At 51.6% G+C, this 26,310-nt stretch overlaps 2 protein-coding genes across 6 annotated transcripts in view; one reads left to right on the top strand and one right to left on the bottom strand.

The window, feature by feature from the left end:
• The window catches only part of EMILIN2 (elastin microfibril interfacer 2), a 58,778-nt gene extending 35,088 nt beyond the window's left edge, over nucleotides 1–23,690 (top strand). The window contains exons 4-8 of the mRNA XM_046024065.1: nucleotides 616–2,544; nucleotides 14,651–15,058; nucleotides 16,309–16,341; nucleotides 16,916–17,044; nucleotides 19,877–23,690. Of these exons, the coding sequence (XP_045880021.1) occupies nucleotides 616–2,544; nucleotides 14,651–15,058; nucleotides 16,309–16,341; nucleotides 16,916–17,044; nucleotides 19,877–20,214 (2,837 nt within the window). The 3' untranslated portion in view covers nucleotides 20,215–23,690. The remainder of the gene's footprint in view (nucleotides 1–615; nucleotides 2,545–14,650; nucleotides 15,059–16,308; nucleotides 16,342–16,915; nucleotides 17,045–19,876) is intronic.
• The window catches only part of LPIN2 (lipin 2), a 93,964-nt gene continuing 90,692 nt past the window's right edge, over nucleotides 23,039–26,310 (bottom strand). For all 5 annotated transcript variants that reach the window (XM_046024069.1, XM_046024071.1, XM_046024070.1 and 2 more), the window contains exon 20: nucleotides 23,039–26,207. In XM_046024069.1, coding sequence (XP_045880025.1) covers nucleotides 26,063–26,207 — 145 coding nt within the window. In that variant the 3' untranslated portion in view covers nucleotides 23,039–26,062. The remainder of the gene's footprint in view (nucleotides 26,208–26,310) is intronic.

Raw genomic sequence — 26,310 nt, 5'->3', positions numbered from 1 at the left:
CCCCAACTGCATAAGGGTGCTGAACAATGTCTGTGAGACTCCTTTAGCCTAGCAAAGTTAATAAAAGTCAAAGAACATTTAGGAGTTGCCTGGAGGATAACTTACTGCTTATATGATATCATACCACCCAACAGCTAATGGGCGGATCTTACCAAAGTGGCTTCTTGTGGTTTTACAGTATGTAGTCAACCAGTGGGGTGTGGCTGCTTTTCACTAATGTGGGAATAATGTGCTCGTATGACCAAGCAGATTAAGAATACTTCCCTTTAGGGTGGAAGAGACCATTGACTGTCTATTATATGCCATGTACACGTTCTCTTAACAACCCTAAGAAGGAAGTTAGTATCTCTGCTTGGTAGATGAGGGGATTATACTTCACAGAAGTTAATTAACTTGCTCAAGAACAGACAGTAAACAGTGAAGCCAGAATGCAAGGGGAGGTCTCTCTGACTCAAAGCCCATAGTCTTTTTCTCTCTACCACAATTGGCTGTGGTGAGAGGGGATCTATACGTGAAGGTTTAAGAATATTCCTCAAGTATGCTGTTTATTGGCTTTGCAGAAAATGGGAAACGGTAGAATGCGTTAAGTCATTTCTGACTCTTTCTTTGTAACAGATAATGAACCAAGCCAAGTCTCAGAGCCCAAGAAGACTTTGTCACCAACTCGTACAGCAGAACCAAGCCAAACGGTAGATCCAAAACAGGGGCCACAGGAACTTCAGGAAAAGAAAATCCAGGTGCTTGAAGAGAAGGTTCTCCGACTCACAAGGACAGTTCTTGATCTCCAGTCTTCCATTGCTGGAGTGAACGAAAACCTCAAACATGCCATTCAGGACGATGCCAGCAAAATGCTGGCATCGTGGCTCAGTAACCTGCACCCCCAACAAGTGCCCGACAGTGCCGTTGGCGGAGACACGGAGACCGTCCAACTTCCCGATGTCCTCAACAATAAGGAATCTGGCATGAAGGACATCAAGTCTGAGTTGGCTGAGGTCAAGGATGCTCTGAAGACCAAGAGTGACAAGCTGGAAGAGCTGGATGGGAAGGTAAAGGGGTATGAAGGACAGCTCAGACAGCTCCAGGAGGCTGCCCAGGGCCCTACTGTGACTATGACGACCAATGAGCTCTACCAAGCCTATGTCGATAGTAAGATTGATGCCCTGAGAGAGGAGCTCATGGAGGGAATGGACAGAAAGCTGGCTGATCTGAAGAACTCATGTGAGTACAAGCTGATTGGTCTCCAACAGCAGTGTGATGACTACGGCAGCAGCTACCTAGGAGTGATTGAACTTATAGGAGAGAAGGAAACAAACCTGAGAAAAGAAATAAATGATCTTCGAGCCCGGGTACAAGATCCTTCAGCTCTGTCAGAATGCTGCGGTGGTGAAAAGAATGGTGACTTTGGGCAACAGATCAAGATGTTAGACCAGAAAATCGAAAGAGTTGCTGAAGCCACCAGAATGCTGAATGCACGACTGGACAATGAATTTGACCGCCTTGCAGTTCCAGAGCCAGACATGGACTTTGATGCCAGATGGAATGAACTAGATGCAAGGATCAATGTGACAGAGAAGAACGCGGAAGAACATTGCTTTTACATTGAAGAAACCCTTCGGGGGACCATTAATGGTGAGGTGGATGACCTGAAGCAACTTCTTGATCAGAAAATACAGTCTTTGGAAGAGCGCCTGGGGAGTGTTCTCTTGGAGGTGGCCAACAGCACTGAGGCAGAACTCACCCCCCCAGCCTCAGCCTTACCAGGGGTGTCAGGGGCTGGGAACAAGCAGGTCCTGATAGAGTTAAATCACCTGAAGGACAAAGTTCAAGTTGTGGAGGATATTTGCCTGCAGAACTTCCCGAGAGAGCCTCATGGGATAGAAGATACTTGGCCAAATGGAGAAGACCACCTAACGGGTGATAGTTTGCGCCTTTTGAAATCTCTGAATGACACGATGCATAGGAAGTTTCAAGAAACCGAACGTAGCATCCAGAAACTTCAGCAGGATTTTCGTTTTCTTTATTCTCAACTAAACCACACAGAGGATGATGTGAATCAGCTCCAGAATGAGCTAAACAGCTGTAGAGAAGGTAAAAACATGGCAGGGGGTGGGTTTCCTATGGGGGGTGAGCAAGGAAGGACGCTGGAGCCCCTGCCATCTCCCCGGGACCCCCTGGCCCATTGCTGCAGCCAGCTGGAGGAGAGGTGGCAGCAGCTGCAGAATCGGGTCCTCTCTGAGCTGGACGCTTGTAAGGAAAACACACACGGGGTCCAGAGGGACGTCTCCGTGGTGGAGAGCAGGGTGTCTCACCTGGAGAAAACCTGCAGCAAGCTGGACTCCATCTCAGGAAGTCTTCAGAGGATCAAGGAGGGGCTTAACAAGCATGTCAGCAGCCTCTGGACTTGTGTCAGGCAGATGAACGGGACACTCCGGTCACATTCCAGAGACATATCTGGCCTGAAGAATTCCGTCCAGCAGTTCTACAGCCACGTTTTCCAGATTTCTACCGACCTGCAAGACCTGATCCGATTTCAGCCGTCGGCAAGTAAGTTGACCTCTGCAGTTCCATTTCTTGTATTTGCTTGCCACGTGTGTCATGCTAGACTTTGGATGGCCCGTGGAACTCACTGCATCAGTCCTCCCTTAAGTGTGGTTCGTAGGTTGGCGCCAGCTTGTGAATCACTGGTGCTGAGTGGCAGTGAGATAAATACCCACATCGAGAGTATTTGGAAACTTTTATTGAAAACATTTTGTCATCACTGTAGCATTCACCGTCTGTGCATTTACAGAAGTATCAGGACAACAAATTGAAAATGAAAAAGGAACACTCCTTCGCCACAGGGAGGATGGCAAATGTCCATCTGTGTATTTCTGTCATGTTGCTGAGCGTAGAGTTGGGGTCCCGTTCTTGGCGTGACAGCTTGGAGCAGTGGATAGCGATGTCCCATTTTTAGTCAGGGAGCCTCCTGTATGCTTACCGGTTCACTTGTCCACAGCCTCGCCTTTCGTTTGCGGGTGTCATTATAATCTTCGTCCGCATCGTCTTCAGGCTACCTCCTCGCCCCTGAAATCTGAGGCCTAGGAGATGGCAAGTAGAATCCTGTCTTCTTCCTTTCCAGAGATAGGGACCAGATGCTGGACAAAAAACATTTTAGGGGCAGTGACTGTTGAAGGCTGTGTGGTGCCTAGAACCACTGTGCCTAGAGCAATGCTTGCTGCATGTTAGATGCTCAGTAAATGTTTGTTGAATGAATGAATGAGTGAGTGGTTCCTTAATAACATGAAGTAATATACGCAACAGAGTTCATTTCTTTGCGACTTGAGGGTTCAGCCCATCTTCCCTGAAGGACAGAGCTTCTCTTATGCCTCCATTATTTCATTTGAGTTGTCTCAGTCATGAGACAGCCTTCTCTAATTGGAGGCAGGGACTGAAAGTGAGTTCACATTTATCAAGCACGTTCTGTGTACCAGCACTGAGCTGATTCACTCAGGGGGCATGTCTTAGAGCCCCCCAACCGCCTCATGGGGAAGGTGCACTGCTTTCCCCAGGGGAAGTGTACCCAGGGGGACATAGCCAGGAAGTGGCAGAGCCGGGATGGAACCCGATGGGCTGCATCCAAGAATTTTCTTCCAGTCCGGAGCACATCTCCTTTGCATATCCCAGAGTTGAACACAGATTTATGGGGTCCAAAAGGACTTGGTGAGGGCCAACTGTGGTGGCCCTAGACCCCCACTCGACCCCCTCTGGGGGCCTAGAAGGACCCCACTTCCTGACCCTCTTCCTGTTTTCTCCTCTCTTCCTCTTTGGCCTTTTATCACCTTTTTCGCTCTGCTCAGCTCCAGGTGACAAAGGCCGTCACCTGTTGAACCGAGAATTTATGGTTTGGAGTGAGCCTCTAGGATTTTAGGTTCAAACTGAGACCTAAAACCCAGTCGGTGACCCAACCCTAGTCGGTGAGTCCCGACTAGGTCCCCAGGAAGTTGGAGGGGCTGGGGTAGTCAGGTAGGAAAGTGCTTTGGTTGTTCCTGGAGATAAGGGACTTGTAGATAAGGGGGCACCCAGGCCCGCCAGGACGGGGAAGCGGGCCTTCAACCCAGTGCGAGGCCCACAACACTACACTATTTATAACCCTCCCCGCCTCCCAGGCCCACACAGCTCCTGTATCTCTGGAATGTTGACTAAAGGTCACAACACTGTGTGTGTTCATAGAATGATTGTCCTTGGGGTGACAGCGCTGTCTGGACTGTGCTTTATAATAACAGATTGAACCAGATATTTCCAGTTGATTTGCAACTCCCAGGCGGTGCGGGAAGCTGTGTTAACTCTTTCACACTTGTCTATCATGTCAGAGGTGAATGTCTTTAAAGAGAATGTAGCTTCTCAAAGATGATCCTTCTGGAATGAATTCATCACTGTGAATGTAGAATGTGTGGACTTTCGAGAATTCCACTGATTGAAAAGAACCAAAAATAAACAAGCAGGGCTTTCTTTCTCCTTGTATAGCATCCAGGTCTGGGAGTTCTGGAGCCTGAGTAGCAGAGGTCCGGGGGCAAATCAGGAGTGAAGGTCACAGTGAAAGTCACACATCGGCCTGTTAAAAGTCAAGTGAACCTTTATTGAGCACCTGCTGTGTGCAGGGCTCTGTGAGAGACGTGGAGAGAATGAATAGCATGATCCTGACCTTCAAGGCATTTTCAGTCAGAGTGGGAAAGCCACACAGGGCTGCAGAGAGAATGAATGTGATAGTGTGTAAGGCCCAGCCAATGCTATAGGGTTTATCCTTTCAGTTCATAAGATCTCACCGAGCCTCTATTATGTGGTAATTAATGAGCTATGCGTGTGGATTATGTGGATGACAATGCATGCGACAATGACAGTCTGAGGGCCAACAAGCTGAGAAAGGGATGGTCATGGGAATGGAGCCGGGGGGCGGGGGGCGGGGTGCATAGGCACCTGCGGCCACTGTAGAAGTCAGGAGAGAGCCCCTGAGTCAAGGCTTCAAGGTTGAGTAGGTTGAGAGTTTAGAGGCTGGAGGGGGAAGAGTGAGGGGGAATGATAAGAGAAGCTTCTAGAAGGAGGTGTTACTGGAACGAATAATGAAGGGATGGTTCAGGCCCAGAAAAGCAGGAGGGAAAGCATACCTGGAAAACAAAAAATGCTTTCTGTTTTTCTGTGCATCAGGACCTCGGTGGGGCTTGGTGGTTCTGCTCCGTTTGACTAGCCTGAGTCAGTCTCTCAGCCATAAGCAGCTGGCAGCTGGGCCTGGCTGGGCTGGAAGGTCAGGGTTCCTCCATGAGGCCATTCTCTCTCTCTCTGGCTAACTTGGGCTGCTTCACAGCATGGCCGTCTCAAAGTAGTCAGACTTACTACATGGTGACTGATCCATAAAGGAAAGTAGAAGCTGCTGGGCCCCTTCCAGGCATGGCCGCCTGTCTGCCACATTCTGTTGGTCAAAGCAAGTTAGCTCTTTTTATTTTATTTACTTATTTGACAGAGATCACAAGTAGGCAGAGAGGCAGGCAGAGAGAGGGAGGGGGAAGCAGGCTCCCCACTAAGCAGAGAGCCAGATGCGGGGCTTGATTCCAGGACCTCAGGATCATGACTTGAGCTGAAGGCAGAGGCTTTAACCAACTGAGGCACCCTGGTGCCCCGCAAGTTAGCTCTTGAGGGTGACATGGTTTGTATGCGTTGGGAGGGAAGGAATATTAATGATAGTCCTATCTGCCTCAGGGAGCAAAGGCCCAGGGATGAGGATGCACGATGTAAGTTTGGACCAGGAACCAGATGGCTGGACCGACCAGGGAGGCGAAGTTTGGCCTTTCTACCCAGCGCACTGCCCTCTTCTCGGATGCCGTTCTTTTCTTCAGAAGCATCCCTAAGGGGGCCTGAATTTTCCAGAAGGACCCAGGGTGGGAGCCAAAGGGACTTCTGCTGATGCTTATATAGCTCCAAGTCCATTTCGTCTCCCTCCCATTAATGCAGATGTTCTTCCTTGCGGTTTAAAAGGGACTCTTGGAATTTGGAAATGTTGGCTATTTTTTTGGACCAAAGGTCCATGGTTTTCATCTGGACACAGAGAAGTGCCTAGCTTCCAAAAGGTAAAGAACCAGTATCTCACCTTGAGCTCGGTAAAATGTGATGCCCCTCTCCTGGCTGCCTCCATCCCACCCACCATTCATTCCTGTACTCATTCATTCAGCTCATACAATCTGAGCTGCGTCCTGGGGCTGCAGTGCCAGCCTCGTGAATGTTTTACTCTGGTAGAAAGACAGTCAATGCACAGCCAAGCAAATAGTGATCTGATTTCAGCCAGTGCTCAGTCCACAAGGAAAGATACAACAGAGTAAGTTCATGAAGAAGAGGAGACAGCAATATATTTTAGGTGCATCACCAGGGGAGGGTTGCTCAGTGGAGATGACATCTTTGTAGAACCCTGCAGAGATCTGTGGGAAGTGTTCCAGGCTGACAGAACAGCATGTTCAAAGGCCCTGAGGCAGTAATGAGTTTGCCCTGTTTGAAAAACTCAGAATGCTAGTTTTACCAAGTATATGAACAAGGGGAGTATGTCCTAAGCATTAAGGTCAGAGAGGGGGTAGGAACCATATCATGGAGGATTTTATAGGCTATGGTAAAAGATTTAAGTATGATGAAGAACTATCAGAGGATTTTGACCCATGCAGCATCTATTTCTTGGGTTTGCAATCCCAGCTACCTCCATGCTTTCTCTGGGACTTTGGGGAAGTCATTTATCTACCTAATTACCTCACTTCCTGCATCTTTTAGTTGGAAATAATAATGACACTTACCTCAAAAAGTTGGTTTAAAGAGGATTAATACTCATAAGGAGTGGAGTATTAAATAGTGCCTGGCCCTTGGTAATCACTCAGTGGGCATTACCTATTATTTTAACCCTCTGTCCCTTGTAATAGATGTTTACTCGGCTCATGACTGAACTTTTCTCCCTTTCATTTCCTACAAACCCCCAGGCACTCAGTCTCAGAGAAGCCAGAGCAGCCTGTCCACAGAACAGACATGGGATGAGAGCCCTGCATGTCAGGCTCCTGGCTGCTCTGTGGAATGTTCCAGATACCCAGTGCTGGTTTTCTCTCTTTTCCTTTCTTTCTTTTTTTTTTTTTTTTCTTTTCTAAGTTGGGGGTCAGGTGGGAAGTACAAAAAGCCCAGAAATCTCCCCTCCCAAGCTATTCAGGATTCACGTTCAAATAGCTCTGTTCATGAGAGGCTCAGCACTTGGGATGAAGTTAGGCTGGTAAGTCCTCTGTCCTTCTGTCCGATGTGGCTGTAGGCGTTTGGCCCTCTCCCTGCCCATGCTCACTCCCATCATTGGAGATGCGTGGGGCCCTGCCCTTCTGGCTGGCACCCGCTGCCTTTCCCTGGGTTGGCATCTTGCGGGGTAGGAGTAGCTCTGTGGCAGGCAGCTCCAGGGTCTGCTCCCAGCCTGGGTGAAAGGTATCTTTTCCTGCCTGGACCCCGAGTACTGCCCTGGCCTGTAACTTGAGCATCATCAGCAAGTCCGTGGCTGGCTGCCCTCCTTTGATAGCCGGTGCATCCCAGCCTCCTGGTGTGACCTAGATGCTGAGTCCTGGCTAGATGCCAGTGTTTGGACTGTGCCTCTTATTATGGGAAAGAGGGGCTTCCTGGAGTTGAGAAACCTGGGGCTCCTGTTGGGTGTGGATGGCAGGCAGAGGAATACTTCTGTGCATCAGGGAAGCTCTCTTACCCTGCGTCACTGTCCCAAGAAGGGATGTGCCCGCCTAGATACCAGGATGTTGTTTCAACAGATCCCGGTGACAGCCGCCTTACTTCCTTTTTCATATCCCCCCATCTGTTTCTTCTGCTCATGTCGGAGGGGTGTTTCTCTTAGTACTTGCATTAGAAGCAGCACAATGTTTCGTTTAGGAGTGTTCGAGATTTAGGAATACCATCTTTATCAAGTTGCTTAATGCAAGCTGTGCCATGAGAATGAAAAAGCATGGGTTTTCCAAATATTTAACCATAAAACTTGGCGAGGGGAAGAGTGGTCTGATGCCACAATGCTGCCGTGGGCTCTCAAGTTGAAATTGGCTGAATCTGGGGCTGGTTTAGGTCCAAGAGCATGATGGACCAAGTCAGGGTTTTTTAAAGATAGAAAGGGGAAAGCACACTGCGTACACTCAGACCATCCTGACTCCAGCAAGATGCACCCTTTGACCCTGTGGGCATCTGTGTTGGTCATGTCCTTCAGTGGGCGTAAGTAACAGCTGCTTTTCTGCATTGTAGCCTTGAATTTAGAAGGGTGGTGTTCTCAGGGCTGAGCTCTCCCATAGCTGCATGCAAAAATCCTCAGGGAGCTTTAGAAAAATAACTTGGTGGTGGTGGTGGGGGGTACTCAGGAGATTCCTGCTCAACAGGGATGAGACGTGACCCAGGAATTTGTTATCAAATTTGTAATTAAAACAAAACACCCTGGTTCTGGTCTCAGAAGCAGAAGGAAGGTCACTTCAAAGGCAGCAGGATTATCACCACCCAGGGCGAACTGTGCCCAAAAGAAGGGGAGAAACAGGGAAGAAGGGAGAGGAGAGAGAATGAAATGGCGACTTTGACACTGGGGGGCAACCCGAGGGGACTTGGTGTGAGCCAGTCCACTTGCGGACTCTTCCATGCTTCCCATCTCCCTCACTGCAGCTTTGTAGTAAGTCTTCAGGCAGGGAGTGTGGATCCTGTGCATTTCTATAGGGATTTTAGGATCCGCGTGTGAAATTCTATTCCCTGCCCCCAGAATATTCCCACGTGATGTTGAGGCTCGGCTAGGTGAGACTCCCCCAACCCTGGGATTCTGTGCTTGCAAATTCTTTCCCGTTTCAGACGTCTCACTGCCACCAGTACGTCTGTGTCTGCGTCTCCGTGTTCTCTAGGTTGCGCTGGTGGGAAATATGGCCCCATTCAGGGGTTTCCCACGTGGTTGCCTCCGGACTCACTCCGTCGCCCTCTCTAGGAGGCCACACTGCGCTCCTCCGTGGCTCCCAGGGCTTCCTGTCATTCCAGCCAGAGCCGCCAGCCGCGCCCAGGTCACCGCGTGCTCAGAGTAGAACCGTGGCCCCGAGACCAGGTCAGGGGCTGTAAGGGCGCTCCCCGCCCCCGCCGTCCCCGGCAGGCCTGCAGTGCCCCGGGGGTGCCCGGGAGGGGGGCGCTCATGCGTCAGCCGCACTGCTGCGGGGAGCCGGGGCAGCCCCTTCCCCGTGGCCCGCGCTGGTGGTCCGCTGTGGAGACTTCGCGGGCGGCCTGGGAGCGTCTGGAGGCCCGATGGCCACCTGCCAGGCTTCCCGGCAGGTCGGCCGCCCCCTCTGCCGCCCGCACAGTGCGTGACAGCGAGGGAAGCGGGCACCGGTTCGGTCTGGTTGGCAGGCGGGGGCCTGGGTCTGGCCTGTATGAACGGAGGAGGCAGATGAGGCGGGAGGGGTCGCTGGCCTTCCCGCAGCCCAGCCGGGCCGACGCCGACACCGCAGGCCAGCCTGTGCCCCTGCTCTGCTTCTGGAACAGACGCCCCCACGGGCCCTCCTTCCTGCTGTTTCCCGCCACCTTACAGCCGGCCTCCCTCTGGGGTGTCCTGGCGGCGCAGGGCACAGACACAACCCGGGCTCCTGTCCCCCCCGCCGGGGGCAAAGCGGCCGCAGGATCCCCGTTCTTCGCGCGTCGTCTCAGGGAGCACTGCAGCTGGGCTTCCGCAGGACTTAGCTTTAGCGAGGGCGGAATTGGCATTTGATAGGAACTTTGGAGGAGAAGGAGCGGCTTTCGCGGCTGGGTACCAGGCCGTCCGCAGAGGGCTGCGGTGCTGCCTGTCGGCTGGGGCGGCCTGAGGCCACAGGGGCAGATCAGGACTGGAGCCTGGGGCGGCTCCAGGGGCGGAGGCAGCGCACATGGGGTGCGGCCCGCCCCTCCTACGCCTCCCTCCGCTCAGACAGACGCCTGGGCAGCAACCCTGGGCTCTTTGGGACGGCTCAGTTCAAATGGTCACTCTCTGAATTAGAAACACATGTTGAGTTCAGAAAGATAGCCACGGCCAGGAGTGATCTTTCCAGAATGAGCAAAATGCTGTCCCAGTCTTTGTAATACATGCATCTGCGTTGATACGGTGATGCTGGGGAGCCGGCATAAGCTAGGGGCGAGGGGGTGGGGCTGGGGAAATGACTGGCCGCAGGGCAGCTTTGTCTTCACGGCCCTGACCGACACCTCTTGGAGCAGTCAGCTGCTCACAGCAAGCATGGGTGCCCTCCGCAAGGAGATCAGTGGAGGATATTTGTTTCTTCTTTTTCCTCTGGCTTCCACCCTGTGTGACAAGCCTGGGTGTTGAAGGAGCGATGGATATAAAAGAACGGTCCCTGCGGACCAGCATTGCCCTATGAGACCCCCAGAATGACGAAGACTTTTGGCCAAAATTCAGGTGCCTAATGCCATGGCTGGCCAGGGATTAGGGTGTGACCCCTAGTACCTGCAATCCTTCTAGCCTTCATTCATTCACCAAACACTTAAATGTCTCAATGTGATGCGGCCCTGTGCCAAACCGGAGGATAAAATCTCGTTAAAATGTGTGCTCAATGGCTCATCATCCAGCATGACAGGAATGATATTAAAAAAATTGAAAGAGCTCCCAGAGGCTCAAAGTGCTTCAAGGTTCAGAGGTGGGATTGTTCAAGCTCTGTTAGGCAGATCCCTGCTGGCTTCCTGGGAGAGGTGGTGTCTGAACCGGGTCTTCAGGGAAGGTGCTGGAAGAAGCTGTCTTAGGGAGTGGGAACACTAAAAGCAAAGATGCAAAGGCAGGGCAGCTCAGAGGAGGGCAGGGCGCCAGTGAGGACACTGAGGCTGCAGGAGGAGTTGGAGCAGGTGGGGGGACTCGGGATGTTTGGAGAGATTCGGCTGGATTTTATGAGCATTGGGAAACAACTGCAGATTTTCGAGCGATCCTATGTCTAGAAAGCTTTCCAAAAGTGCATTCTGAAAAAGGTGTGGAAGGAGGAGCCAAAGTATTTCAGGATTAGAATCAGCAGGACTTTTCAACAGATTGTGTGTGTCTGAGTGTGTGGAAGTGTGTGTAAGTGAGAGAGAGAATATGACTGAGTCACTGGATGGGGGGACCAGGAGAATGCTGGTGGCTTTCAGAGAAAGAGCATTGGTTTGGAGAGTGTGGTAGGAACAGGTAAGAAAATAAGGACTAGTTCAGGGGGCTTGTACTTTGCGGACCGCCATCCACTGAGGACTGAGGGAAAGTGTTTAAATTTTGGGTGGAGACACATACTCTTGGACTACAGGACAGGAGCCCTAGGTGGGGGATGGGGAAGGAAAGAGGCCTGAGGAGTGACATGGATGGGGCAGCCCCAGAAGGGAAGGGAGACCAGCTGGGAGGCAGGGCTCTGAATGGGCAGCACGGCGTGAGGAGGAGGGAAGGGAGGACAGATGCAGAGTGCAGGCAGGTGGTGCTTGCATTGGAAGGCAAGGGTAGAAACAGGCCCTCGGAGAGTGTCTTCTTCAGTTACATTTTATAAAAATAAACAAACTTGTACTGAAAGGCTTATAAGGAAACCACCCCCTGTCCCCACCTGTCCCTGGAACTTCTAGCTCCCCAGAGGCAGCTACATGCAACACTTTTGGCTATCTCCCCCTGATATTTACCTCTATATTTCTAAATTGACTTATTAATTTTAAATATCTCTCTATATAGATACTATGTATATCATATTTAGACATTACATAGCAAGTATTAGCTATAGGCATTAGTTTATGTATTAGGCTCACTTATATCTCTCCTGCTTCCCCGCCCCCCCCAACTCCCACTAGAATTTACGACTAATCAGTAGTCGATATTTATGCTGTTATGAGCTAAATAGTTCAATATAGCTGAATATGATTATGTTGCATTTTGTTTTGCTCTTCTTTGAATTAGTAGCAGTGTTACATTATTATTTGCTAGATTTTATGTATCTACTTTGGATTCTTCTTACCCTAAGGTATCCTCTCTCTATTCCATATAAGGTAGCAGATAATTTGTTGGTTCCATTTTTATTTTTATTTTTTTAAATTCATGATCTCCCCCTCTGGAGTTCTTTCTCTTTCTGATTCCATCTGGATGGCTTATTCTCTGGACTTGCTAAAGGGCTTTCAGTTTGAAACTTCCTTTTCTACCATCCTAGAAATTTCTTGAACCTCTCCTGTCTTGGGCTGTTTGCTCTTTTTCATGGTTTACTTGTTTCAGTGGAACATGTTTTCTAAGCTTTTTAAGAGGCCTGATAGTTTTTTTTTTTTAACATTTCATGTCTGAAAATATTTATTCTTGAATCATAATTGATGGATATTTTGGCTGGGTAGAGAATTCAAGATCAGCAGTTATGCCCTCAAAATTTGAAGACATTGTTCTCTTGTCTTCTAGTTTCTGTTGTTGAGAAGCCTGATGATGCTTTTTGGATTTAAAATCACTTTTTAAATATTTTTCCCCCTGAAAGCTTATAGGATCTTCCCTTTTCATCAGTGTTCTGAATATGCCTTGGTTTAGGTCTTTTATTTAATAATTGTGCTGGAATCAAATTGTGTGTGTGTGTGTGTGTATTTGATGCTTCTCACCTTACCACCTTACCACCTCATCGTCCATCCTATGTCTGTTTCTCTGATTTTTTTCTTGGAAGATTTCTGGACTAATTTTCTTTTGGTGCCCTTCCTGTCGTCTATCATTTCATCTTCCTGTTCTACCTTCTTTTTTTTTTAAAGATTTATTTATTTGACAGATAGAGATTACAAGTAGGCAGAGAGAGAGAGAGAGGAGGAAGCAGGCTCCCCGCTAAGCAGAGAGCCCGATGCGGGGCTCGATCCCAGGACCCTGGGATCATGACCTGAGCTGAAGGCAGAGGCTTTAACCCGCTGAGCCACCCAGGCGCCCCCTTGTTCTACATTTCCTTGATTTTATCTACCAAACTCTTTCATTGAATTTGCTTATTTTGGCAAGCATATATTTATTAGCAAAGACTCTTCCTGATTCTGATTATCCCTTTTTATACCACTCTATACTTGCATTGCTGATGGTGTCTTTGGTGTTGTTTTTGTTTTTTTTTTTTTTTTTTTTTGAGAGTTTTACATGTTTCTTTCCTTGCATTGTATATTTCTTCAGAGTTCCTTTTTATTGGTTGGATGACTTGTTTTAGTCTGTCTTTTTTCGGAGGCTCTCCTTGCATACCATGTGATCTTGACCATGGTTCACATTTGAAGGTGAGGCACTGGATAAGATTTCATGCTGGTGGGTTTCATTATGGGGTCAGTTTGGAGATTCTTCCTTTCTCCAACCTAAGCTATAAATAAGTGTCCTGGGAGCCGAGAAGAGAAAGAGGGTTGGGAGCCTCCTAAATCAATGGGCAGACTTTGTGTTTCCAAACTCTTCTCTCCTGTTCTCCATTGTCGCTGATGTCCCCATGTCTGCAGTCCCTCTATCACAGTTTCTATCTAACCCAATGCTTCTCAACGACGGTTCTGAAGAGAATTGAGGCCTGATGCTGTTCCATTGAATGATGTGAATTCTCTTCTCTTGCATCTAAGTGTTAGCTCTGTATTGCCCTTCGGATGACGGAGAAAGTGGTGAAGCATTCTCCATAGGGTGTAATTCTCTCATGGAGCCCTGGTCAGTCCCTTTGGGGCTGGGCGTGTGTGAGCTTCATGGCTCTTTGGTGGAAGGGGAGCACGTGTTTGATCGCTGTAGTACCTTAGTGAGTTTGGAAACGAGACCATGGGTCAAAATGCAATCACTGATTTTGCCTGGACTTCATCATATAGTTTCGGGACCTGGGCACTGCCAACACCATACCGACTGCAGAAGTGGGTGGGGTTTGGTTTTGAGGCCTGTATCTGCCCGTCCTGGTTATTTTTAGCTGCCTCGTGGGCCCTCAGGGAGCCTTCCTGGAAGCCTGCCTGGTTCCAGGAATGTATTCATAGGAGGAAGGGGAGGCAGCTTCCTGGTGTGTCACAGCGCCATCCCACGAGGGCAGGGAAATGTGAATCAGCAGGTTCTTCCCGTGGAAATTCCCTCAGTTGGTGATCTTAAGACTGTGGCAAGAGGTGTGGGGTGTTTCTGCTCCTTTGGGGCCTGTGCCTGCTGCAGAGGAGCCTCCAATTCCCTGACGCCTGCTGGGGTCATGGTGGCAGCTGCATGCAGCAGGGCCTCGGCTTGTGACCGAGGAAACATAAGGTGGTTGGGGGCAGCGGGTCCTGTTCAGTAATTCGTGACACACCTGTGGTATCATCATGCGGAGAAATCCAAAGTTTCAAGTTTCAGTGCGGGGCTAAGAGTGGTGCTGCTTTGGGGAGTGCAGCCATTGTGTAGAAGGGCTGAAAATCCTCCCCCTACCCCTTGGTCCCTGGTCCCCGCTAACCTCACCAGCTTCTGGGTGACCTGAGGCCCATCTTCTGAAGCTGTGAAGCACGCTGTCCCCACACTGGGGAGGCTGCTCTGGGCTCGCCAGGCCAGTGCCCTGATGCTGTTGCTGCTGCAGGCACAGCCACCAACCACAAACCTGCCTAGGGAGCTGAGCCTGTAGGGTCTCACAGAGGGGCCTGGGCTGAACAGTCAAGTCTGAGGTTTTTAACCCTGCCTATTTCTCTCCACCTTCCAAATGCTCAGCGGAGGAGCCCTCTGAAGCACCCCCGTCTGGAGGAAAGGCCCCGCAGGTGCCTGGAAAGCCCTCCCACCCAGCTCTGGTGGAGGCCCCCACGGAAGCCTCTCGTCCCGAGCCGACTCCTCTGCCGACACCGAGTGCTCCCTCGCTTCCTGAGGACCCCAGAAAACGGCCACACACAGGCCAGCAGCCCGTCCTGCCCAAGAAACCCCCACAGCCGCTGCCCCCACCAGCATGGCCAGGCTGGACAGGGCTGCCCTTCTTGCCCGGCTCCACAGGGGTCATCATGGAGACTGGGGAGGCCGGGCCTCCGGGGCGGATGGGCGTGTCAGGAAGGGGCCTGCCCCAAGGAGTGGACGGCCAGACGGGGCAGCGGCCCATCCCCAGCACGGAAGGCTTCGCAGGAGCACCAGGTAAGTCCCCTGCGGCTGGCACATCCGAGTCCAAGGGTAGGGGAGGTTGGGTGTTGTGAGGATATATGGAGGGTCAGCCTGAGTCTTAGGGGGGGCTGCTGCAGGGTCCTTCTGGGTGCAAGTTCCCAAAAGCTCTTTAGAGGTGCTGAGGGATGAGTTCATGCTGACTGAAACCCCAGAGGCCGGGCAGCCCCAAGGATAGTGCTGTAAACACCGCATCCCACTTCTGGTAGGAAACGTACCTGGGACTCCCAGTGTGGCCTGGAAGACTGCACAGCAGCGGAGAATGCCGCCCTTTGGGGTGGGTGGGCCAGAAGGTTCAGGCTCAGATCTCAGGGACGTGACCGCAGGCTTTGGGGCCTGGGGCAGCTTTGTCACCCCTGTAAGACTCAGCTCCTTCACAGGCAAAAAGCAGGGTAAATAGTAGGAGCTTAAAGGTTGGAGGAGAAAAGCCTTGTTCAGTGCGTGGCCAGGAAGGGCTATTTGTGAGCTGTGGTAGGGGGACGGTGTTGGGGCAAGGCAGGAGGGAGGAGAAAAAGGGAGCGAGCCTGTGTGGGACTCCTGCTGCGTGCCAGGGACTGAATCAGGTGCCAGCTCTGCAGTAGCTGTCCTCGCTGCACTGTGCTGTCTGTAGTCACTCCGTTCAGCGGATCGGGGAACAGAGGCTCGGGGCCTGGACAGGGAAGCAGGGTGCTGCGTGGGACAGAGCAAACCCGAGCAGGCTGACCCCAGCAGGAAGGGTCTGGTGCCCCCCGGGGCCCCTGAGGTGTCATGGCCTCCAGGCAGGAGGGGCCCGTGCTGGGAACATGAGAAGCCATGGGTGCTTCGTTCCTGCTCAGCCTCCCCAAGCTGCAGCCATCACAGCTCTCCCCCAGGCGCCTATGCCTCCCCAGAGAGGAGTTTTCCTCCTGTTTGCGCCATGCCTTACAGCTGGTTGTAGTCTAGGACGCCATTTGTCCACCCGCACTTCCAGCCCCCACCCACCCACTCACGCGTGCATGCAGGAGAGACCGAGTCCAGCATCCTCCTCCCTTCTACCCCAGCCAGCTTGCCCTCAGGGCTCTTCTGTGCTCAGGGAAAAGTGGGCTAGTGAGGAAGGAGGCACAGTGAGGACACGACAGTGCCTCTGCTCCTGGGAAGGCAGCTTTGAGTGGGGGCCTATTTCTAGGTCTATTTAAAGAAACAGCATGAAGGGCAGGGAGGAAAAAGTGGGCCTACTGTTTGACATTCAACCCCATTTTGTTTTCCAGGATACCCCAACTCCCCTCCTGCAGCCTCCCCAGGTACGTCTGCTGGGAGACCAGGGCCCCCTCTGCCCCTCTCCTGCCTGCCCTACCTCCTCCCTCTGGGCTGATAATGTGGGTGGAAGTCGGGGGCCGCCAGCGGGGTGGGGACCACTGCTGACTGGACTGAGCCCTCAGAGAGGGGCAGAGTCAGGCCTGAGACCAGGACTTTCCCTCAGACATCAACCATTAGCTCGTGGATTTGGCCAAGAGGCTCCCTGGCTGGGTCTGTGCCTGGTGTGGCCGTGCCCAGCTTCCCAGTGCCCCACTCCATGCCCGCCCTGAGCCCCCGATGCCCACACACGCCCAGTGTCACGCAGCTGCCCACACATGCCTGTGGCCTCACAGGCCCACCCCCAGCCTGTGCGTGTCCCACTGCTCAGCAGGCCTGGCTACTGGCCTGACCAGGACTGGTCTGGCCCTTGCGTGTGAGCACTTGGTGTCCCACGGGTGCTCTACCACCTTAAGGCAAAAGAGTACGGTGAGGCTGCCTGCCCAGCCTGGCCCATAGGCCTCAGTGATCCGGGCCCTGATCTCTGACCCCTGTACCCGCTCCATGTCCTCTTGGCTCCAGGGGTTCCAGTGCCTTCTCTGGTGTCCTTCTCTGCGGGGCTCACCCAGAAGCCTTTCCCCAGCGACGGGGGCGTCGTCCTCTTTAACAAAGTGCTGGTTAATGATGGAGATGTGTACAACCCCGACACCGGTAAGTTTGGAGACTGTGTGCGGTCTCCCATCGACAGCGCCCCCTGTCCGGTCTGCTTCCCTGGGTCCTGGGCAGGGGAGCGCCACACTGAGCAGCTGCGGGCACGTGAGGGACCAGCTGGCCCGTGGCGCTTCTCCCGGCTTTGTGTGATTTTATGAAGACATTTCCAGCTCACAGGCTGCGGGGCGGGCGGGTGGGTGGGTGTGCAGTAACATTTTTTAGTCATGAGCTCAGCATACCAGCCCTTGGCCCATGCCAGGGGAATCGTTGTGCCACTTGTTTGGGGAGGTTGTGGGGCTCTGCCCACCAGTCACTGTGCCCCGGCCCCTTCCTGCTGTCCCTCCATGCCATTGGGAGGCCCTTTTCAGTATCTGTTGTTCTCATACCCTGAGACAGGACAGATAAGAGACGAATCTCCTGCCCTGTCCCCTTCAGAAGCTGATTATGACCAGAGCCAAAAAAGGGGACAGCATTCCATCCAAAAGGGGCCAGACCATGTTTGTGGGGTCTCCTCCCTCAGGAACAGAACCACTCCTGCCCTGGGCCGGTATTCTGCCTGTGGCACCTGTGTTGTCCCCAGCCCCTGAGGGTAGTGAGGACTGAGGTCACCTCAGATTCCTGTTGTGTAGGTTTCCTTTCTGCCACACCTGAGCCTGGGTTTCTGTCCATCTTTGTCCCCGGGGACTGGAGTCAGACCTTTCCTGAAAGGCCATCGTGTCAGGGCCCCACTTTCCTGCCAAGCCCATGGCAGCCTGGAGGGAGGTACCTTGGTGTCCCCCGGGCAGGTCAGGGCAGAGACCCGAGGCAGGTGCTGAGGGCCCAAGCAGCCAGGCGGCCTTTTCTGAGTAGGCCACAGACTCTGAGTAGCCAGTCCCTGAGCCCATCAAGCGCCAGCATGCTGAGGGGCCCCCACGGGTCTTCCCTGAGGAGCTACATGATAGCAGGTGGGAGTTCAGGGAGGTTATGAGGAGGCAGATGAAACAGGGTTCCTTCATGGCAGAGTTTTTAGCCCTCCACCTCCTGTCTGTCCCGCATGGCTACTAACAAATCCCACAGTGGTTCTTAAGTTTTACTGAGCATAAAAATTACCTGCAAAACTTGGAAAAATGAAACTTGGTGACCTCCAGGCCAGTTGAAGTCAAGCTCAGGACTCTGCTGCTGCTGCTTTTTTAAAAATATTTTTGAGAGTGAGCAAGCGAGCATGAGGAGAGGGGCAGAGGGAGAAGCAGACTCCCCACTGAGCAGGGGGAGCCCGATGCATGGCTCGATCCCAGGACCCTGAGATCACCTGAGCCATAGGCAGACAGGTAACCGACTGAGCCACCCAGGGGCCCCAGGACTGTGTATTTTTGACCTGCTCTTGAGACGCAGAGGTAGGCTGGGGTGCGAGACGTATCTTAGCTTCCAGAGACCTTTACTTTCCATGCAAGTGCAGCCTCCTCCTGGGGCCCTCACTCCATGCTGCCTTGATGGTGGGGACAGCTTGCACACAGTGGCTTCATTTCTGGCACATTCCAGGATGCCCAGCCCAGAACTGTATCTTCTTGTTGAGCAGTTCCTCATTAAAGGAAGTTCTGGGGAATCCTGAGTGTGGATTCAGCACAGGCAGTCTCCAAGCGAGGGAAGAGGCCATGGGCTCAGAGTGATGGGACCAGGTCTGTTTTCAGGGTCCAGGTGCCCCTCAGGAAGACTGTGGAATGCCAGAGAACTCACCCTTACAAGCTGGGAAGACAGCAGGGTGGCCTGGCATGTGCTTTTTTCAGGGCAGATAAAGACCCAGCCCCTGAGGTTCCTTCTCAGCTCCAGGGCGGCCCTCTGTTCTGGCCCTCTTGGCCTGTGGTCAGGGTCCACGTCCAGCCTCCATCCCACAGCCCAAGGGAAGTGGCTGCTCCTGCGTTGCGGATGGGCTCCGACTCTTCTGGGTTTGGGGCCAGTTGCCGCTTTGCAAATGGTACATCTACAAATCCATCTCCTCTTCCTCAGGCCGTCTCCATACCTGTGAGCACTGCTTCCCCGGGCCCAGAACCTGGCTTATAACTGGCCATAAGTGGATGCCACCTGTATACTGGTCCAAGACAGGCAGCCTGGCTCTTCTGCATGAGGGCTGGCTGTGGTCTCTCCCACAAGTTTTGTGGGTTCTTTTTGGTCCCCTCTCCTCAGGAGGCAACTCAACCATTTTGTAGATTTTAGGCCCAGCACGCAAGTTGTGAGGCTTATTATTCTAAGTGGGTCTTGGGGAGCTTTCCCTCCTGGAGAAAACTCCCAAATGGCAACCAGAACCTGGGTGGCTGCTGCTGCTCCACTACACCTTGGATTGAGGGGCGGCCGGCCTTGGCCTTGTGTCTTCACGCCTGTGCTGCACACACAGCACAACGAAGGCTGGTGTATCTTGCTGCTGGGAACATTAGAGGGTCTGAGCTCTGTCCCAGCAAGGCTAGGTAGCTGTCTCCATGCACGCTGCATGGCTGCAGGGGCAAGTTCTTTTGAGGGCTGCTCTGGGCGGAGCAGAGTTACAGTGATCGTACCACATGCTAGGGGTTTTGTAGAATTTGTCCTCTTCTGGATGTTACAGCAGAAGATGGGGTCTCACCATGAGGACTGGGTTTGTTGCAAAGAGCAGTGCTAGCTAAGGGGGTCTGTTGCTTGGTGGGTGTAGGGCGCTGCAAATAGAAAAGGGCTACCTTACCTCTATGGGTCAGGGACCAACTCTCCCAGTTTTTCTCCTGAGACAGTCCTGGACAGATGGTTAGTCTCCCAAATCTGGGTTAACTGACAACCTGTGCCAAAGGTGCTGTGATGGCGTCCCATGACTATCTGCCTTCCTCCTCCCAGGCATCTTCACGGCTCCGTATGATGGGCGCTACCTGATCACAGCCACCCTCACGCCGGAGAGGGATGCGTATGTGGAAGCTGTCCTGTCAGTCTCCAATGCCAGTGTGGCCCAGCTGCATACAGCTGGCTACAAGAGGGAGTTCCTGGAATACCACCGGCCCCAGGGAGCTCTGCACACTTGTGGGGGCCCTGGGGCGTTCCACCTCATCGTGCACTTGAAGGCAGGAGATGGTGTCAACATCGTGGTGACTGGGGGCCGGTTGGCTCACACGGACTTTGACGAAATGTACTCCACGTTTAGTGGGGTCTTCTTATATCCTTTCCTTTCTCACCTCTAGGGTGGCTGGGGAAAGATAGTCATTAAGAACTGGGAAGCCTTAATATATGCAGTTTCTGTTGTATGTATGGAGCACTGGTCTAGTTTCCTGCAAACATCCCAACACCTTCCCCAAGATCTAGGCCCGACGGGGCTGCCGAGGCCACACACCTGAGCGTTCCCGGTGGGTGGCAAGGACACATGTGCCTGGCCGCGGCCTCCCGTTCTGCCCGGCTACCTGAGAAGCGGGGTTCCCCCATCCCGTGGCCACCGGCTCTGGCACTGCATCGGCAGGAGCTCTGCTCACGGGACCAATCGGGTGCTCACTGCGGAGTGTGACCTGCTGCCAGGAGGGAGAGCTGCTGGGCTACAGGGCAGAGGGGATGTGGCCGGCAAGGCGGCCACATTCTTTATTCCCAGAGCCTGCAGGAAAGAAGGTTAAACACTGAAATGCTGAAGCCACATGTGCTGTCACAGAGACTGGGGGCCGTGGTGCAGGCTGGCCAGGGAGACTGAGCAGCCTGGGGGGCTCCTTGAATGACCTGTACATGTGAAGTGCAAAGACAGGGAGTGTCAATAAAGATGTAAAACCACTGTAAGTTATTGAAGTCTGGTACCATATGGATTGAGAGGTGTTGCTAAAAAGCAAACAGCAGAAAGGTAATTGACTTTTTAAAAAATGGCTGTAGAAAGTAAGCTTGAAGAAATCAATCTCAACTATATAATTGTTACCCCTCACTATGCAAGCTACACGCTTGGTTTTTTTGTTTTTTTTTTTTGCTTGTAAAACAAAACAGATGGGCTTGGAGGTCAAGGCCCCCCTGTGATGCCTGCAGCTAAAGAGGGGCTCCTCCAGGGGATGCTTAAAATTCACATCTAATCAGCAGCTGCCTGAGCTGAGAAGCTCGCTCGCTGCACAGCTCACAGCAGATGTGGCTTTAAGGATTCTCGGGTTCCCAGGCAACAACAGGCCCAACATAAAACTGATCACACTGAAAGCTGAGATCATGGGAGAAAAGCAGGAATCTTCCCATGGAGAGTACGTTCTGTTCCAGGGAAGCCCAGCATGTTGCTCCTTTATCACCAGCCACAGAAACCTCTAGGACACAAGACCCTTAGCTTCAGGTGGTCCCTGCTCAACAGGCTGGTAAAATCTGTTGGCCGATCAAGTGCCCCTGGGGAGAAAAGTCCCCTAAAGCCCCAGGGAAAGATGCGGTGATCAGAGAAACAAGTCTCCTGGGCCTGAGATCAAGCCACTGGATACTCTTATGCTATAAAAAATGCTGTGAGTTTCTAGGACTGCTTGCAAATGCGGTAACAGGGTGGCCACTGGACATGTCAGACAGGAGCCTTCTTCCTCATTCCCTTACCCCAGGTAGGGAGAAGTGACCAAGAACTGCCAGTCTGTGGTTTTAGAACTTTAAAATCTGGATCTCTCTGTCCAGGAGTTGATGGTGGGGGGGAGAGAGGCATTCTCTTTCCCCATTTCTGCAGCTGGGGAATTGGCTAAAGGTGGCTGTCAAAGTTTGTCTGTCCTAGAAATGACTCATGGGAAAAACCCCAATGCAGTGAAGCATTTTCAGGAAAACCCAGTTGGCACATGGACCTACTTTTGCCCTCTTTCCCTCACACCCTCTATAAAGACCTTAGCGCCAAAGGGGACAAATGCTCAACAGCCGGAAAGGCAGGAGCCAGACAGAAGGGAACCAGTGACTGCTCTTTCTGCTCCATGGTTGGTTCTCTAGAGCACTGAGTGAAGCTTGGTCCTCCTCTCAATGCACCCTCACTTACTGAAAAAGATGAATTTCAGCTCTGTGTGTCCAAGATTGGCAAGGTAAACGAAGTCAAATTACAGCAGCTCCTGTGTTTACTTCAAGATAAAACAGAATGACAGCTACATCAGGGCTCCTTCTGCAATTATTTCCACAACAGCGCATTAATCGAGCTTTCTCGGCCCTATCATCTTTCCTGCGGTTTCTCACAAGTGGTTTGAAAGGAGTGTCTGTGATCAGAGGGACAGAACCAACGCACACTTGCACATCTACAACATGCCTTCACATGTATCTGCACCCACTTTCTGAACATGTTTCCTTCTTCCCTTACACTGCCCTATCAAGGGAAGGGAAAAGGCAGGCTCCACTCTAAGGAGCTGCCGGGATGAGCCCTTGCTGCTCCACCCCCAAGCAATGGCAGCTGGCTCTTTTACAGTCAACTTACCTCTGAGTGCATCCTTTCTGTTCCCTATGTACACCCCAAAGACCCCCGGGTCCCCTCACCCTGTGCTCATGCCAAGGCGAAGCAGCAGGACAGGACAAGCTTTCCTGTACTTGAAAGTAGGCTCTCAAGGAGGCTTTGGAATACCTGTCCAGCACATGCTGCATTTGGTAGAGCCCAGTATTATTAAGTAGTATGTGGGGTGTGGTTTTTGTTGACTCTCCTAGGCTGATGAGAACATCAGAACTGCTAAGTGGTACTCACCCAGAGGGAGGGTTTCGTGAAAGGTGAGACGGCAAAGGCTCTGAGCAGGCCTCTTGGGGGACCCTTGACGGGCTGAGGGCTGGCAGGGGAGCCCAGCCTAGAGGATGCCAGGGAGAACAAACCAGGAATTACATATGTATGAATGAATCATTCTCTGGCAGAACCTACAGAGCAAGAGAGGTTGGTTCCTGGGAGCGTAGCCTCACTTTTGGAGTCAGGTTTTGTAAAAATAAGCACCAAAAAGAGGTCCTTTCTGTAGATGAATTTTAGTGTCAGCAGAGATCAAAATGCTAATTTATGGAAATTATCCATTTCTGGCAAGAGTACAGAGAATATGGTTTAAATGTCTTCTGAAGAAAGGAGTCAAATGCATTCAGTTTATGTTTATTGTTGTAACGTCTTGTTTTGAACATCAAACACTGCACCAAAATATGAGCCATTTATCTTAGGATAACTGTCTTTGCCATGACTGAGAGTACTGTACTGATGTTTACAATTAATTTCTGACAACTTAAAACTTATTAGTGACATTGCTAATAATCAAATACTTCATCATAGACTAAATGTAATAATTAAAACAAAGTTTCCCCCTCCCTCTCTTACCTTCAAAACAAACCAAAAAAGTAGTTTTCACCTGGAAAGAACACTTAATTTTTAAAACTCAATTTTTAACCGGTTTCATTAAACACAGCATATTCTCAAACAGGAAAACAAGACTTCCCAGAGTAAACAGGATTCTTCAAGATACTAAAATTCCCTGGAAGAGTTTGTTTTCACCAACTAGCAAAAGGAGAAAGCACTTACTTTCTACTTCTTTTAAAGGTCTTGCCTGCACCTTCAAGAACATCGTCCCGAAGGCCACATGTGCCCATAGAGCACTTTCTGGTCATTTAGCTAGCTGTCGTTCCTCAGCTGTTCTCTCTGTGACCGTTAGCAGCTTTCATTTTAGGACAGACATCACACCGTCAGTTTTTTCTTTTCCCAGCTGAAAACTATGCAGATGGTTTTGAGCACAGCAAACAGTTCTCACACACGGCAGCTAAGTGTGCATGCTCCGGGCCCACACGCGCACTTCCTCACACCTGCCAGAGAAGCAGATGTTGACACCACAGCCAGAGAAGCTTCAGCACGTGGGGAGCAAGGCAAATACTCAGTCAGGTTGAATTGGAGAGAGGGAAAGGGGCCAAGGCCATTTCACCGTGGAACAACCGAGAGAATGACTTCGAAAAGCCCAATCTGCTTGCGATCACCCCATGATCCTGCCCATCACCAAAAGCAGCACGGGGTAACGCTTCTTCATTAACTCACCATTGGAAGGGTCTGTGTACAAACACACTCGAGGGTAACTCTCTTTCACAGAAAGAACAAATGTCATTTGTACCAAATGGCAATGGGTTTTAGCACAAACTTAATACTTTAACACTATAGTGATAGTAATCATCTACTTTCAGCAAGAGGGACTCCTTTAAATAAGGAAAAAGATTCACGTTAATTAGCAAATGTACCCACTGGATCAATCTGCAGCAACAAAACAACAAAATCTAGTGCTTACGGACACCGGGACAGAGGGGCCCGCCCCCCTCGGCACAGGGTTGGGAGACCTGGGCCCCTGGGTCAGACCTACAGAAGGCCCGTGTGTCCACAGAGAAGAGCTTATTGAGGAAAAGGAATAGTCTAATCAAAAAACTCTTTAAAAAAAGACAACCTAAAAAGGACTATAGAAGGTTAAGATTTTCTGTACCGCACGTGTGCAGAGAAGCCCTAGTAAGCTCAGGTTCAGCGCAGAAAGCTCATGTTCTTCCAGGAAAATGAACATGGAGAGGATACACCGGCAGCGTCTCGGAGCCTACCAGCTGCACTGCTGCTCGGATTTTAAGTCACTAACTGGGCAAAATTTCCTAGAAACATAACCAAGTTTGCCTAACCTACTGTACATAAATAAACTCCTTAAACAATTAGTCCTTGCACTACTGAAGGGCGGAAGGTTTGCACTGGAAGCAGAATGCATTGGTCCTCATCTGGGAGCATGCGCCTCCGTGTTCTGCCACAGAGCTGTGTTCGGGGAGCTCTACCGCGGTCTCCACGTACAAAAGCGTGTGGAGAAATGGCCAAACTATAAAAGGACTTCCAACTCTCCAATCTAGAAAAATAACCACCCCATTTCTCCATCTTAGGTCAGTATTACTTGGGCGGGGCAAACTACAATGAGGAGAGGGAGGAGAGCACCGTAGCACAAGTCCCAGACCAGCAGAGGTGGGCATGGAAGCCACCCCCAGCGGGCACCTGGATCCGCAGCTCCCGTCCTCTGCTCTGGCGCCTGGCTGAGTGCTTCCCTGCCAGCTGAGGCCTGTGCACGCATGGAGGCCTCCTCTCTGACAGTTCTCTGGATTCTAACACTGAGGTTACCGTCAACACCCAGGCTCTCAGTTCTGGAGGGGCTCATGGGGCAGACCCTCCCCTGGAGCTGTCTGCTCAGACCACTCTGCCTCATTACAACCAGGCTGGGAGACTAAGCTGAAGGCAGAAGGACAGAGAAAAGGACTCTTCCAGGACCCCACACAAATGCCTATCTGCATTTCTAAGGCCTCCCTGAAAACAGAGCTGTTGCTTATTGTCCAGTCAACTCCCACCATTAGTACTCTTCCTACAGGCACCAAGCACATCCAGCAAGACCTTCCTGTCCTGACTGGGTCCAAGACAACACTGATAGGCTAGCCATAGTTGAGAAGGCAATGATCTAAGGGGATTTTCGTCCCCAGAAGCCCGTATCTGGGGGCCTGGGGTCAGTGGCCCTGGCCCCTGCCTGGAGCAGCCCACCGAGCAGACATCCTATTTCATGGTGGCAGAGAAGGAAGAGTCCATGGAAGAAATGTGCACAGGTGGTTTGAACCAACATCACTAACTGGACCTGTAGCAGCTTAGTGGACCCTGATCCCCTAAAGAAAGCCCTGGTTTTAGAGAGAAACACTCTCAACTTCCCAGTGGAAATTGTAACACTTTACTTTTTACATGTTTTGGTCCCCTTTTGTTTAGCTTTTTTTTCCTTTTAAATTACTCAGTTAAAGGAGCACCAGCACACACTTGATACAGCACATGTGTGAGGACACCAGTAATAGGAGCCTAGGCCTCCCACCGCAGGTCCAAGCTCCTCACCTGCCTGCCTGCTCAGGGCTCTGAGCGGCAAGCAACCCTCCCAGGCCTGGGAAGGGAAAGGAAGACAACGGTTCCAGCTCCAGGAGCTCTCCTGGTGCTTGCTGGTGTCCAGCTGTCAACACGTGTCCTGTCCTGCACCTGTGGCTTGGAGGGTAGCCCAGTGGCCTCTGTCCAGAAGTGCTGGTCACCTTCCCTTGCTGTGGGGCAAATGCTTAAGGACCTCCCTGGGAGGTGCCACTTCACGCCAGGTCATCTAGGTCCACTTGGGGGATCGGGTCTCGCCAGTAGCAAAAGGAGCTGAACTCTGGGCAGGGAAAGGCAGAGTTTTGTTCCTTGTTGAGAAGTGGGAAAACGTGCTCCACGAGCTCACTCAGTCTGTGATACCTAGAAGGAATTGGGGAAGAACACACAAACTGTCACCCTTAAGTGACGACAGAGCCCAGGACTATGTGCTGTGAAGTTAGTTACTAAGAGGCCTCAGTGCAAG

The sequence above is a fragment of the Meles meles genome, chromosome 12, assembly GCF_922984935.1.
Source record: "Meles meles chromosome 12, mMelMel3.1 paternal haplotype, whole genome shotgun sequence".
In the NCBI taxonomy this organism is placed as follows: Eukaryota; Metazoa; Chordata; class Mammalia; order Carnivora; family Mustelidae; genus Meles; species Meles meles.
Note: the sequence above shows the minus strand (reverse complement) of the source record. Positions and strands in the feature narration are given on the sequence as shown.